This window comes from Coptis chinensis, chromosome 8, assembly GCF_015680905.1.
Source record: "Coptis chinensis isolate HL-2020 chromosome 8, ASM1568090v1, whole genome shotgun sequence".
In the NCBI taxonomy this organism is placed as follows: Eukaryota; Viridiplantae; Streptophyta; class Magnoliopsida; order Ranunculales; family Ranunculaceae; genus Coptis; species Coptis chinensis.
In genome coordinates, this window is record NC_141463.1 from 28706754 (window position 1) to 28721893 (window position 15140).

The 15140-nt window shown below is 37.5% G+C and overlaps 1 protein-coding gene across 7 annotated transcripts; it reads left to right on the plus strand.

The window, feature by feature from the left end:
• Positions 1 to 1468: 1468 nt before the first annotated feature.
• LOC147480952 (WRKY transcription factor 44-like) lies at positions 1469 to 6565 on the plus strand. Of its 7 annotated transcripts, none has more exons than XM_086577756.1 (7): positions 1469 to 1580; positions 1786 to 1835; positions 3604 to 3947; positions 4060 to 4191; positions 4370 to 5085; positions 5342 to 5500; positions 6119 to 6565. In XM_086577756.1, exons 3-7 carry the CDS (start codon positions 3729 to 3731, stop codon positions 6303 to 6305), a joined length of 1413 nt encoding a protein of 470 aa, XP_086433882.1. In that variant the 5' UTR covers positions 1469 to 1580; positions 1786 to 1835; positions 3604 to 3728; the 3' UTR covers positions 6306 to 6565. The 7 variants fall into 7 exon arrangements, with proteins under 7 accessions (XP_086433882.1, XP_086433887.1, XP_086433886.1 ...); XM_086577761.1 differs by having other exon boundaries at positions 1472 to 1580; positions 3619 to 3947; XM_086577760.1 differs by having other exon boundaries at positions 1472 to 1580; positions 3654 to 3947.
• The last annotated feature ends 8575 nt before the right edge of the window (positions 6566 to 15140 follow it).

Genomic DNA, 15140 nt, shown 5'->3' on the forward strand with positions numbered 1-15140 from the left:
TGGGAAGAAATTATGCCGGTTGAGATGACAGAACTACCTTTCTTCCCAGCTGAGAATGATTAGGTTATGATAGAGTTAAAATGTTAGTTGGATAAGAAAAGATTTGAATGTTTATATGTGGTTAGTCTACTCATACCAAAGAAATTCCATTTTGGTTGACCCATGTTTGCTTTGTTTTGGCAAGCGTGGGTGTGTTCTTGGGAACATAGGTGGAAGGCAAAGTGGAACCGCGGCGTGTGATTGGGATTCGTGCCTGGAGCAGTCCGTTAGTTTTCTTTTAGGTCTGATTCTTTATTGGAAGAATCTAATAACGTAGTTTACCTTTTGCATGGCATGAGAACATGGTAGTGAGGAATTTTATATTGAGAGCTTGTTTGATGTTTTATTTGGACGGATGATATCTTAAGAAAGCAATGGCGGATAATTATTGGGATTATTTTAATTTAAGTTGTTTTTATGACATGGCTGTTAGGGTTTTGTATGTGTAGTATCCTCCGTCATAGTTTGGGTTTTTAAACAAGTGAACCTAGTGATGTTTGAGATATTTATATTTCAAATATTCACTTTGTTATTGTTTAGAAATTCGGGCTGTGACAGTGGGCTTGAGGTTTTTGGTTTTTGGTTTTTGTGAAGGTGGTTTCTCAAGAAATCGAGACCACAGACGGCGCCAATGTAAAGGAGCATTTTAGGTCTTGTTTTACATACAAGATCAGGAGGGAAAATGGGATTAATTATGGGAAAAACCGAATTCGTTCTGTGAGCGAACTGCCTACGTATCTTACTCTCGATTCTGGGGGGAGAGAAGAATCAGGTCTAGTATAGTTTATATGGGAGATATTTAGAGGGAGTGAAAGTGAATCCTCACCCAACACGTGTAAAGATCAGCACAAATGTAGGGTGGAGATTGTGAGGGCGTGTGAGAACTGTGTTGATAGGTCTGCTGCAATGATAATGAGGATTAGTAGCATTGGTTAGTAGTTTGCGGCAGTGATTAGTAGCTTGCGGCAGTGATTTGTGCAAGTGCAGCTTTAGTCGTGATTGCTTCTAGAAGATAGGCTGAGTCATGATTTAGAACGATCTGCGTAGTGATACGATCTGTTCTTAGAGCGATCTCGTAGCTCGTGGATGTGAGCTAGTGGCGCAGGTCGGAGAAGTAAGTAAGTGAGAGTTCGATGTGGTATTTCCACCATGATATTCTTAAATGAGAATATCACTCCTTCACACAGGCTACACTGGCTTAATGTTTGCTTTGATGGTGCAGCAGGGAAGCAAGCATGAGCAGGAGCAACTTACAATAAGAGATTTAAATCCAGAGACTGAACTAAGTAGTTGGGGCCATGCAAGTGGAAGTTGGATGAGAAATCCAATTTTTTATTTTTATTTTTGCATACGTGGCATGTACGTAGATGGTATAATAAGTCTAATTATCCGTTAGATATTTTCTTCTCCAACAACTTGTCACAACAAATAAACCAATCATCTCTCCTCACGCTTTCTGAAACCAACAGTACTAACTAGTAACTACTAACTAAGTAACTAGCAACTACTACTAAAACAAGTTGACAAGTAAACCTAAAAAGGTAAAAACAAGCCACACATCTATCTTTTTTCAGGTTACGTATTTTGTTCCTTCCAAGAAAAGTCGTTGAAAAATACACTTGTAACTATTTCTTCTAGTTTAGACTGGTTAGTTGGTGTGCTTACAAAACTCCTTGTCTAGCTACCTACTGTTTCTTACTTCTCTTCTTTTTTTGCTTATATTTATTGCCTAAAATGTTAATGCAGCGTCACTCAAGTTGCTGGACACTCATCAACTATTTGGTCACACTTATATGGTTAGTTGTTAATTCTTTTTTTTTTAGTCAATTTTATTATTATTATTTGCTGTATGGATTAAATTTTTAAGGATCATATCGTTGATAGATATGAGTTCAACTGATTAAGATATATTGGATGATTGATATATAATTTAGAATCGCATTGCACCAGTCATCATACTCCTGCTTTATGTTGAATCGTTTGCAGATTGCTTTCTGTTTGACCGGTTAGGTGAAGTACTGATAACTGTGAATTTGGAGATTCCCATTGCAAACATGTGCCTAGTATGTAGTTCCCCTTGGTAAAAAGATCCTTTTGTTGTTAAGTGGAAGAGAGATTTTAATGATGGATAGGATGAGGCTTGAAAGTACCCAAGGCTAGATACCACTTTAGGAAACAAATTGAAATAAGAGTGCAAGAATCTGTGGAAATAAGAGATTAGTTACATAGATACTTCAAAATGGGTGGAAGGTTCTTGGAGAATCTGTGCTGCGCTGAGTAATTTCACTTGGTGTACAAATGCCACAATCGATCTTTTTCTCATTTCTCCTCACGATCAGAAATGAAGGCAGTTAGGAGAAAAGTGAACCCATTGATTGGAGTGACTAAGATGTTCTGGTCCATGATTGAGTGGTCTACAAGAGCAAAGATGGGGATGACATAAGAATTGCATTAAACTTAGTTGTTATGAGGTAGGCGTTTGATAGAAAATGGAGAAACAAGGTTAACGATTTGCTCAGCCAAGTCCATCATGTAGGACATTTTACTGTTGATGTAGTTTCACAATTTTTGGAAGCTTGCAACTCTGCCATTGTGTTAACCCACCAAACCCATGTAATAACACGAAGCTCATGAACAGAAGGCGCAATTCAAATATTGAGATTTCTGAAGTGAAATTGGTGATCGAAGTATATACTAAAGTACTAAGTAGAGCAAGTAATGAAAGTTTTGTGTTTACCTCTAATTTGTGTTGAAGACTTTATTTCATTCGGTAGATTTTACTGAAATGATTGTTATATCTATCTGCGTTCTAGTTTGGGGTTGGGTTATGGTTGCGTCCTTCAAATTCTGAAGTTCCTTCCATTTTTGGCTGGTAATATCTGAAGTTCCCTGTCCTCAACGTTTTTCATTTGTGTTGTCGTCTTGTTCTTTTGCCTATGTTCTTCATGGTCACTGAACTCCATAGACCCAAACTTTTATGTTGAAGCTAATCAAAGCAAAAGAAATTTATAGGTTCTCTCTTGACCCGCCTTCCATCACTTTCCTACTGCTTTCATGGTTGATGCAGGGAGGGCTCGGAGTTGGCACAAATCTAGTTCAAGTCGTGTCCTCTTTCTAACTGCTGTGAGACGTTATCATATATATAAATAAATGAAGTAGGACACTAATAAACATGTAAGAATAATACTAATAAACATGTACGAAAAACATGGAAAATCCCTTTAAGGGTTTCATTTGATGTATTACTTTAATAACATACATATGTCTTTCTAGCCCGCACTTGTAAGAATTTCCTGCCTTCTGTTATGGCATAGGATACAATAATTTAGATACAGAGTTGTGGTAGCTTTTTGATAGTTTATTGGAATGATATTTTTCCCAAACATTTTAGTCTTTGTTCTTTCTATTACATTGATGGTCAACATTTCAGGCTTGACAGTTTTAAATATAGAAATGTTAAGCTATGAATGGCTACTTCTTGAGCGAACAGAACCAAAGGAAAATTCCCAAGTTGCTTATTACGTCATTCAAGTCTTCCCTTCTGATTAATCATATTGGTTATAGTAATTCACATCACAGGAATCAAGAGTATAACATGTGCAAGGTGATTTCAGTTCCAACCCCCTTCTTCAATGGAGCCTCATTGAAAAAAAAAGAATGAAGATTAGCGCTGCATTCAATCATTGAAAATGGAAGCTCAAGATGCAGAGAGGACTGTTATAGCTAAACCTGTTGCTTCAAGACCATCTTGTTCCAGCTTAAATTCATTTAGTGCGCTACTTTCAGGGTCCATTAGCACCACATCTCCTAGCTCATTTTCTGAAACAGCCGTTGCTGCCATTAGACCCAAGACAGTGAGGATCAAATCAGCAGTAAATCAGGCTTCAGTTTCAATCGTCTCATCTCAGGTGTGCAGTGCTTAACTGCTTATACTATAGCCCAGACTGCTTACTTCTGGCCATTTTTTTATTTTTTATTTTTTTCAGAAGGTCTGGAAATCTTAAATTGTCAGTTTTGCAGGGTGACTTATCTGCTACAGCAGGTTGTTCTTCAGCTACAAATATTTTGAATCCAGAAATCAGATCTACTGTTATATACAAACCCTTGGCAAAACCGGTCTCAAGCAGAACTGCTCTTCTCTTGGCAAATCTGGTGAGTAAGTTATTTTTTTTATCGCCTTCTGTTTATTTGTTTATTTTGTTATTACAAAGATGAGTTATTTTGTACACCATTTTACTTGATTACTGTTCTGATTTGTGCATTCATTTGTTTGTATCTTTGTTTGTGCCTTCGTATATATTTATATTAAAGAATTCTTTGTTTTGACTAGGAAAACTTCGATATTGGTCATCACAATGCTGTACTACAGATGCAGCCCCAAGTTGAATATGCAGATCATGCAAATTACCATATGCAAACACAGCTCACTTCAAATCTTCATCAAAATATGCCATCAAGAGTGAAAGCCAATCACACAAGTGAGTCCTCATATGTTGCAACCCAGAACCTGGAAGAGAATCAGAGAGTTCAATTATCTGCAACGAGTGGGGACCGACCCTCTTATGATGGATATAATTGGAGAAAATATGGACAAAAGCAAGTAAAAGGAAGTGAGTACCCAAGAAGTTACTACAAATGCACACACCCAAGTTGCACAGTGAAAAAGAAGATCGAGAGGTCATTCGATGGACAGATAGCAGAAATTGTCTATAGGGGAGAGCACAATCACTCGAAGCCTCAGCCTCCAAAACGACACTCTTTAGAACTACAAGAGCAAGGAGTAGTATCCGAAGTGACTGGTCAAGAAACCGGAAATCCACTATGGAGTGAAGGATGTGAAAGAAGAACTGAGAACAGGAGTGAAGGAAAACTATCTTTGGATCCTTCATATCCATGCAACACTACAAACAGTTATGATTCTGTAATGTTTGGAGTATTTAATAATGGTGTTGGAATTACTGATAATTCTTGTGGTCTTAGTGAGGATCGTGAGGAAGGGAGCAGGGGAGTGCATGCAGAGGATAATGCACCGAAGTTTAAGCGAAGGTAATCTTTAACTTGCCAACAAGTATTAGCATAGGAATACTTGATGTCCGTTGGAGGATCCGATGCAAATCTGTATAGGGTCCTCCAAAGACACGTTGCCAAGATAGAGAATCACTCATATGTAGGAGACAAGATTTTTAAACACTTGGTTATCAAGCTTGCGTTTTTGCAGATTTGCTCGTTCTTTGGATATTTATGAGCACCTTTTCTAATTTTTTACTGTAACGATACTGATATTTTCCACTATTTCTTTCAGGAAGAATGACCACCAGTCTAATGAAGTAGGCATACTAGACCAAGGAGCACAAGAGCCTCATGTGGTAGTCCAAAGTTCTACAGATGCAGAGGTTTTAGGTGATGGCTTTCGCTGGAGAAAGTATGGGCAGAAAGTTGTGAAAGGAAATCCATATCCTAGGTTCGTACCTCCAACTAAGTCAAAATTATATTTGATGCCAACTCACCCAGGTGACTTCGTACCAAAAATATATGCTAGTGATTACTTATGAGAGCCATCTAAATTACAGTTTGTTAATGTTTGTTCTATAATATGTGAGTGGTTATGGTTGTATAAGTGCTTAAGGTACATGTATAAGGATGACCGTTTGAAGACAGTTGGCAAGGTCCCAAACCGGCCCAGATCACATTGGTCTTGGTCCAGGTAATGTCTTCTATGGCTGCTCATGCCATTTCCGGATGCCACACATCTTTGTGACAAGGGGTACAATGTCATATGGTGGCCGCCAGTTGTGGAGTTATTTCGGTGCTTTGTGGCCCACCAAACTACTAAATGCTTGTTCACCCCCAGACTTTGTCCAGCTAAGATTCCAGCTGGGTAGTTCTAAACACCACGGTGAAATCCTAATAGCACCTAAAAAAGTTACTGTAAAAATCATCCCACTTGGTTGAGTGCACAATGGACTTTATCTTTAGATCCTTGGTTTTTAGGGGGAGTAGTTAATCGTAATGCCCATAGTTTGTTTTTACCTTTGTGTTATCCCGCTAATATGTTGGTGACAATGATGTTGTCTTGCAGAAGTTACTATAGATGCACTAGTATCAAGTGCAATGTGCGCAAACATGTAGAGAGGGCAATGGATGATCCAAGAGCTTTTATTACAACCTATGAGGGAAAGCATAATCACGAAATGCCTACTAGAGGGAATAATCCAGTTGCTTCAGAGCCAAATTCAGCAGCTCCTTCTCACAAACACAGTCAATAATTCATACAGTTTATAGGTGCTTCGCCAGAAAGATGAAGGCATTAGCTGATAGTCCTTGTTCAAAAGAACTGAAATAGGTCAATATATACATTTGTTTGTTCTTCTTTTCTTTTCTTTTGCATTGGCTTTTATGCTCCAATCTATGAGGAATAGGCATTGGAGCTCAAATATCAATGGCATTCGTTGGTTAAATTAAATTAAATGTTGTTTATCAGTAAGGGATTAGCCGATTAGCTATATAAGGATTTTCTTTACCCCAATGATGGTCTTATTTAAACTTGATTGGAGTTCAACTGAACCACATCCCTTATATGTCAAGTAATAGACAAAGATTTAAGGCATGCAGCAACAAACAGCTGTGGTGTCAAACTCTATTTATATGCTTTGCTAGCTCTATATACTGTCATGTTGCAAGAGAATCAGCATCACTCCTGTTTCTATTGTTCTTCTTTCTTTAAGCATGAAATATATGTACGTAATATATAATATGGAGATATTAGTGATGGCCAGTGCTTTTGGCACAATTCGGCTCGCCCTAATATTCATGTTAGGGCTTTCATGGTGTTTTCCTTGGAAGGGCATTATTAACTTAAAAAATGGGCGCGGTATTGGTACTCCGATAAATGGGACTAGCACCCCTTTGACAAAATGTAAAACAATAATGGTTATTCTTTATATGTCCTTTTACACCCCACATGTCCATAGTTCTACAGCAGTCAGTTGCCGCGAGATCTCATATCCCACGGCAGGCAACTGCCGCGAGATCGCACAATCCACGGCATCAGATTGCCGCGAGATCGCATATCCCACGACAGATGGTTGTCGCGGCATATTTTGTTTTTGTTTTTTGTTTTTTTTTTCACTTCAAATTTTGCGTATTGAACACACACAACATATGAATACCTTATTTTTTTCTTTAAAGTTTCTTTATACACTCCAAGAACAACACCAAAACCATGACAAAAAAAATATACAATCAAGTCATAATTTTACTATCTCGCGGCAAATATTTTCATATGCTATAAGAAAATTTTGTGATCAAATTAATGAAAAAGAGTTTTGATAATTAACACAAGCAAAGACTCCATTTTAATAAACAAAATCATCTCGCGGCAACTAACTTTTTTTTTATGATGGCAAAAAAAAAAGACCCACGGCAGCCACCTTCCGTGGGATATGGGATCTCGCGGCAACCCGATGTTGTAGATTGTGTGATCCCGCAGCAGGTGTTTGCCATTAGTGTTTTTTGTGTATTTAATGGAGGGGTGCTAGTAAGTGTTTTTTGTGTATTTAATTGGTCAAAGGGGTGCTAGTCCCATTTATGGGGGTGCCGATACCGCGGCCCTTAAAAATAAGCTTAATTTAGTGATGTTGGGCTTTAGAACATCTTTAGGAGAGAAACCAAGAAAACACCAAATTTTTTAATCAAACCAAACACCAATCCATAAAAACATCAACCAACTTTAGGAGAAACATCAAATTTTCGACATCAAACTACGCGGTTTTGGATAAACCGCGCCATAAAGCCCACGCGGCTTTCTTAACACCGCGCACTGAAGCCCATCTAACAGGCCCAAGCCCACGCAGTTTTCCAAAAACCGTGCAGTGTTCTCAACACCGCGTGCTATATCTATATAAATTAACATCACCAAAGCCGCGCGGTTCATTCATTTTTAACTTTTCTCTCAATTCATAAACCCTCTCCTTAGTAAACAAAAAAACAAAAACCTACCTAAACTCTTGAAATTTTATATGGATCCTTTTCAACCTTTCAACGGTGATGACGAAGAGTATTGGCAGTATACAAACGACATTGGCGATGAAGTACAAGCCGGTGGGGGAGAAGAACTCGATGAAGTACAAGATGGTGGGGGAGAAGAAGCTGAAGATTGTGCCGACTGATAGACATTCCTATGTACTTGAGTATCAATTGAACGACTTCGATTGACAATTTAATCCCGATGAAACACTTGATATGCAAGTTGTGTCTACTACACATGATACAAAATACGTGTCGAGTGTAGTGGCTAATTCTCAGGTAATTAATTAGTTTTGATTAAATATTTTGAATATTATACATTAATTAGTTGAGTTGAACCAATTAATTATTTATCTTATACGCATTATTATTATTTTTTCATAATATCAGCAAGTTATTGACTACCGAGTTAGATCGGCTTTATTTGGTGTTAGAGAGTGGTGGAAGGTTATTAAGAGTTTGGATGAGTTTGTACATATTAGATATAGTATTTTGTATACACTTTTGGGTCTTTTGGTTGATATTGATTATGAGAAGGCTGATTGGGCAGTGGTCATAGCTTTAGTAGAAAGATGGTGGAATACAACTAATACATTTCATTTTCCTTGTGCGGAGTTAGGGTTCACACCACTAGACTTCACCATGATTTCTGGGTTGAGTATCGGTATAGGCCAACCGGTACCTTTTAACACAAATTATGAGAACATTCGTAGTATGCTTATGATTTTTCCTCGCTTAGAGGCGGATGCTTATGATTCTTCTGGTATTAAGCTATCTCATATTAAGACTGCATATATGGAACCTTTCTTGGATCCTAATACACGAGCGGAGTTAGCTTTGATTGTTCTACCTGGTAGTGAGGGTGCTGATGTGTATGTTAGGGCTTTTTTTATGTTTTTTATTGGGCATGTTTTGTTTCGAAATGGTCATTCTACGGTACGACTGGGATATTATGCTTATGTTTCTGATTTGCATAATATGAGAGATTATGACCTTGGTAGCTTAGTATATGTCATATTTATAGTGGCGTTAAACAAATCTTCACATACATTTAGAAGTAGAAGTCCTCAGATTGCAGGATTCACATGACTTTTGGAGATTTGGTTGTATGAGTACTTCCGTTGTCTTTGTTCTAACATAGACATGATTGCTGATACTCGCCCTAGATTTGCTAGTTGATCAGGGCCTCACTTGACACGTAACAGAGGGCATATTAGAAATAATGTGTGTATGGCTCGTGCTCAGATTGATATTAGATCATTGTCATCTATTGAGTGGAGACCTTGGCGTTTGTCTACTGCCTTAGATGATCCAGTTGTGCATCATGCTTGTGTTTTGTCACGTCACAGAGTTATTTTTGTCGCACGTGACTGTAAGGTTTGGTACTGTGGCGATAGATGTTGGAAACAGTTAACTGGACGTTATGAAGTTCCATGTGCTCCCATACAAGATGTTAGTAATGCTAAGTCGTGGAGTAGAACTCAAGTTCATGAAGTTCATATCAGTGGTGGTCCTTGGCCAGATGCGTCTTCTTTTGTTGTTGAGCAAACTGTTGATCAGTATTATAGATGGTGGAACCGTGTCTCCATGGGTCCGTTGTTACCCTTTATTGGTCGGGTTAGCAACTTCGAGTTTGTGGGTCTAGAAAGGATGAGACGTGAGCTACGTATTCCTCATCCGTCATAGCCTGTTTACAACCCACAACCTCTAAATGCATATCATCCAGCTCCTGTGTCTGCCAGTAATCATCAGATGTTTACCGTGTGTGGACCTGATGGGGAGGTTACTTACCTTTCCATTCCTGAGGTGCCTGATGCTCGTTTCCATGAGTTAGAGCTGCAAATTGATCAGTATACCCTGGTGAGTTTAGTTATTTTATTTATCTTTTTCATTATATATATAATATGTACTCACACTGTATTTTCTTGGATTTTCAGGATGTTTATCAAGAAAGACGATATGAGAACAATGTTCGTATGTTTGATGGGATGAGGACTGTCGTGTATCATTATAGCCAAGAAAGAGAGGAGACATATTCTCAGACATATCAGTAATCCCAACGTGCGTATGACGAGACTCGAAAAGGATATGAGGATATTCAACAGGTGTACACGCAATATATAACATCAGGGATATGAGGAACTTCAGGCTGAGGTAATTAACCTTCGTGCAGATAGAAAAGATCTTGGTTCTCAGGTTAGGAACTTAGAAGAGCAGCTTTGGAATATCCAAATAGAAAGAGGAAAGTCATTGAGTGGCAAAGGGCGTAAGAAGATAGCTAAATAAATTTTATGTAATATGATAGTTTTTGGATCCATCATTTTGGATATTGGATTATAATCATAGATTTTGGATCATTTTTATCATTTTGGATACATAATCATAATCATAATTTTGGATTAATAATCATAATCATAATACATTTTGCACACTTCCTAATTTATTAAATTGCCCACACTTCCTAATTTCTTCAATTGCCCACACTTTCTAATTTCATTAATTGCACATTTCCTAATTTTTAAATAAAACGCACGCGGTGTTGGCAAAACTGCGCCACTAAAGCCCATGCCCAGGCGGTGTTGGCAAAACCACACGATTTTTCCAAAACCGCGTGAGTGATTTGATACAGCACCAAAGCTGGAACCAAATTTTGGCCAATTTGGTGTTTGGTTTGGTGTTTTTTTTTTAAATTTTTTCATCAACATGTGAGTCTCTTGAAGATGAAAAAACACCAAATTGTTGGAAATTTGGTGTTTGATGCTAGAAAAGTATCTCACCTAAAGATGCTCTTAGAAGATTTGTCCAAAATGGTTTGTCCCTGGCTCCTTAACCAACCATTAAATGACTTTGAAGCTTCTCCCTCCCTTGCGCCAGACCTTACAGTTGCTGAGATTCTTAATGACAAAGAGTCACAACCCCTTCTTAATTATCTACTTGAGGAAAGAAAGGGATGATTTAGTGGAAACATATGAGTTGTCGAGCTTTTGAACCTGGTCATAATGGATATCCCCTTTATAGTTCCACAGTTTCCACCTAAGCTAATATATATATATATATATATATATATATATATATATATATATATATATATATAACAATTTAATGGGTTAGTCCCTTCGACCTCCATTAGAATCTCAAATATACCCGTCTTCACTTTCAACAATTTCTGTTAAATTGAGATCAAGTGGCTAGCTATTACAAGTGTAGTTCTCATCTAGTGAAAAACTTAAACTAGCTAAATAGTCAACACTTCTGTTCACCTCTCTGTAAACATGGCAGAACTTTACTTCAAACAAAAGTGTTACTTATACATTTGTAGCTTCTACAATGTTGGTGCAGTACCATGGTGCTCCCTCTTGTCCTTTAAGAATTTGTATTGCTCTTTTTGAGTCAGAACACACATGAACTTTCTGAGTTGCTTCTGCAAGCAAATCGAGAGGCCAACTTCAATTGCCTTTAGTTCTTGCTAAATAACTGATTTCCTATGCCCTCCTCTTGTAAAGGTGAAGATCACATTACCTTCTTGCTTGATAGTAATACCACCATATCCCACTCTCTGATTAATGACCGAGCCATCAGTGTTAAGTTTGAAGAAACTTGAAGGGGGCAGCTTCCATCTGCATAAAGTTGAATTCTTGATTCTATACTTAACTTGAATGTCAAGTCTTGTCAGCAACTCTTGATTTCTGATGGATATTACCTTTATATATAGTGATACATTTTCTGCATAGCAATTCATTATTAGCTCATAACAGACCCCCTACTCGTGTTATTCAACACTCCATAACGAAATAATGATAATGATGTTAGAATAGTTGTATCAACACAGCAACTAGAGTAGAACAGAAGGAACAGTAGACAAGGACAGAATTAACAGGTAATAACCAAGACGCGGATTAGGTTGTCCTTAAGGAAAGATTTCGCCCCTTCCAATGGTAAAGAAAGGCAAAGATTGGCGTCTTCCTCACGAGGATTCAATGGTTAACAGTTAGGTCGACTTTGCACTAGAACAGACTACCCTCTAGAACAACAATATAACTCTCTCTGGCGGCTACAGGAAGAAGAGAAGAAGAATAGGATCGGTTATAGTTTCTGTTTCTCTGAGATGGGTTTCTGATCTGTTAAAGTCTATCCCCTCTATGGACTCACAATCCTATTTATAGAGGTTAGGTCGGTCTCCTAAACAGATAAGGAAGAGAGATCAACTCCTAATAGAACACCAAAACTTGCTGCTCAAGAAAAAGCAAAACAAGTTTAGGCAATTGGTCAAACCACTACCCACATTAGTAAACCCAAGCCCAAGCCTGAACCCGACCCGATGTGGTGGATAACCAATGTGGGACTATCTATTATGCACTAAAGTGGAGAGAACACCCTTTGTTCATCTCCTCCACTTTGCACACACACACACTAGTATTTAGAAATACACAAGAGATTCTAACAATCCCCCACTATTTTGGAATAGGATATTACAAAAGAAATGGGTTAACGAAATGCCAGAGAGAATCGAAAAAACAATGCATAAGATACTGGTGCTTTACGGGCTTGAACCAGTCATAGGGTAACATGTCTTATAATACGTGAAAGTGGTGGATTAAAAAATCTTTGAACCAACATTCCCTTGTAGTAAAATAGATCACATGCACCCACATTGCTCTTTCATTATATATGTTTAAGCGGTGTTGCTTTTTGGCCCTTCATTTGCTGTGTTCCATGAATGCTCTAGAGTACTTGCCCATACACTCATAAGAACCGACCCAGTTCTACATTCACGTAGGTGGATATCCATCAAGTGTACATTGCAGTTAAAATACACTATCTCATTATAAAATGGACTATGGATTCCAATAAGAGTAAAATAACTCGTTCTTACTCATTGCAATTCTAGTTATACAAAGTATACTATAGTACCATCTCGCCATAGGGTGGGACGTCTCATAAATAAATAAGACGATAGTACTGCAGGACGACGAAGTGACTTGTTTTTCCCTTTGAACCTACTTCATGGGATCTCCAATCACATAGGGAGGGCTGCCGTCGATTAATAAGCCTATATATATGGGCATAAGTCCCATCCCCCTCGACGTATAACCACTTGCCTCCAAAGAAGTGGTGCGGTCAGACATGTGGCCAAACTAAGTCCAACCTAACATAATCTCTAGCAGCTGCTTTATTAAGTTATATCTCAAACTTACATGTATTCTTTTCCCATTGCACATATTTTTTTATGTCTTAGCTATTGCAATGAGACAGTTGCAAAGCATATACACATCAGGAGACTGTTTAGAGCCAATAGGAAGATTTGCCAAGAGGTTGTTAACCCACTCAACATCAACACATGCTTTTTCTAAGGCGATTAACTTGGATGATATCCAAGACACTCAATTTCTACCAAGGATAAACACATAAACATTACTGGATCCAGTTTATAACAAATTACCCTTCCAACAATGATGAAAATCTACTAAATATAAGTCCATAATCAATGGCTCCGCTATAGTACTTGGATAAACTGACAATATACATCCAATGTTTCTTATAAGAACAATGGGTTATCAACTCAGTATGCCATTAATGTAGGCAATATCATGTCTCACATATATAATTCATCAAGTACAATAGGCTACCAATAATATTGACATATTTAGTATGAGAAAACACAAGTAGATTATTTTTTATAAGATGGATATTTGCCACAAAAGGTGTTAACGCATGCTTACTATCAGAATACCCATACTTTTCAATGAAAAATATTTCTACTACGTGCTAAAACAATATAATAAGACCAATATGAGTTATAATTCCTATATTCTCCAGTCATTCAATTCTGTAGTGCCCGAAATTCCCCTAGACCATCCGGCCGGTCTGGTTTAAGATACGCTGTGGGTTTCAACCATATTCAAACGTCAATATTTGGACAACTGAATATAGCAGTTATAGAAATGAATTTAACAACATAATGAACTATCATTTTCAATGACTATCTATTATGTGTTTCAAATAGGAATTTCTCTGTCTCATACACATTCTCAATGCTAGCACTCATGATACTAAATCATCTAAACAAAGAGAGATTAACACATATGTCTTGCTTTACTCTAAAGAAAGGACACATTTTTATCAACAACGGTACTTTGACATCCATACGATAGCAATATGTTGTTGAATTTCTCATGCCATTTATAGGCGCTTGAATCAACTCATACAAAGATTTAACTAAATTGTATACCTTAAGCTCATCACCTGGTACTACTTGGTATTATAGTTCCTCACAACTACTCAACTAGAGTCTTTAGAATTCTGAAGAAGAAATTCTAGTTACATGAGCAAGGTTCTAAAGTAGTATAAATCTTGTCTCTGAGTGAAACCCCTTGGCTATTATTATTAGCCTTGTATTTTGCAATACAACTATCACGTTTTAGTTTTCTCTTGAAGATCCAAATCAACATATAGATCCCCCAATAAATCAAGAGTCCAGTTTATAGGAGTTGTATCCTTCAAAAAGGACACTTCTCATAGACAGACAATTTCCTTATAGGTTAATGAATCTTCCTCAAGAAACATATAAACATCATCACCGTGAATGGTGGATATGCTCACTGATAGTCTTCCAAATTTCTTATTTAAAAATTATGGGATCCTCTTATGTAGTTCATTATGAACATTCAACCACTCTATGCCAATTTTATAGAAAGCACATCCTCAAATAAAATTAGCATATAAGACATTCAATAATAGTGCGGTATCTACAAGATTGTTATCACGCATGACAACTAAAAACAAACATCACTATTATGAGTTTCACCAATGAACATCTACTAGATAGTTCTAGGTCTAAAAAAAAACTTCTTTTAGATTCATTCACAATAGCCTTGGCAAGACACCCCCCACATTTTTAAGCATTTTTGGATATGCCCAAGACCTTTCCATACTTTGTAGTTCAGTGTCTTTCCAATTATCTTGTGAGAAGAACTACGGTAAAACAGTGTCATGCATATGAGTCACCACCCCCCACAGTTCAATGGTTACTCAACCTAATCAAACTTATATGCAAAACACATTATACCACTACAAAC

What these genes read in the sequence shown, in the direction of transcription:
- LOC147480952 (XM_086577756.1), top strand. Translation starts at nt 3,729, where the DNA reads ATGGAAGCTCAAGATGCAGAGAGGACTGTTATAGCTAAACCTGTTGCT. An exon ending in CTCTTCTCTTGGCAAATCTG is followed by an intron (nt 4,192 to 4,369) that starts GTGAGTAAGTTA and finishes TGTTTTGACTAG; the next exon opens with GAAAACTTCGATATTGGTCA. An exon ending in AAAGGAAATCCATATCCTAG is followed by an intron (nt 5,501 to 6,118) that starts GTTCGTACCTCC and finishes GTTGTCTTGCAG; the next exon opens with AAGTTACTATAGATGCACTA.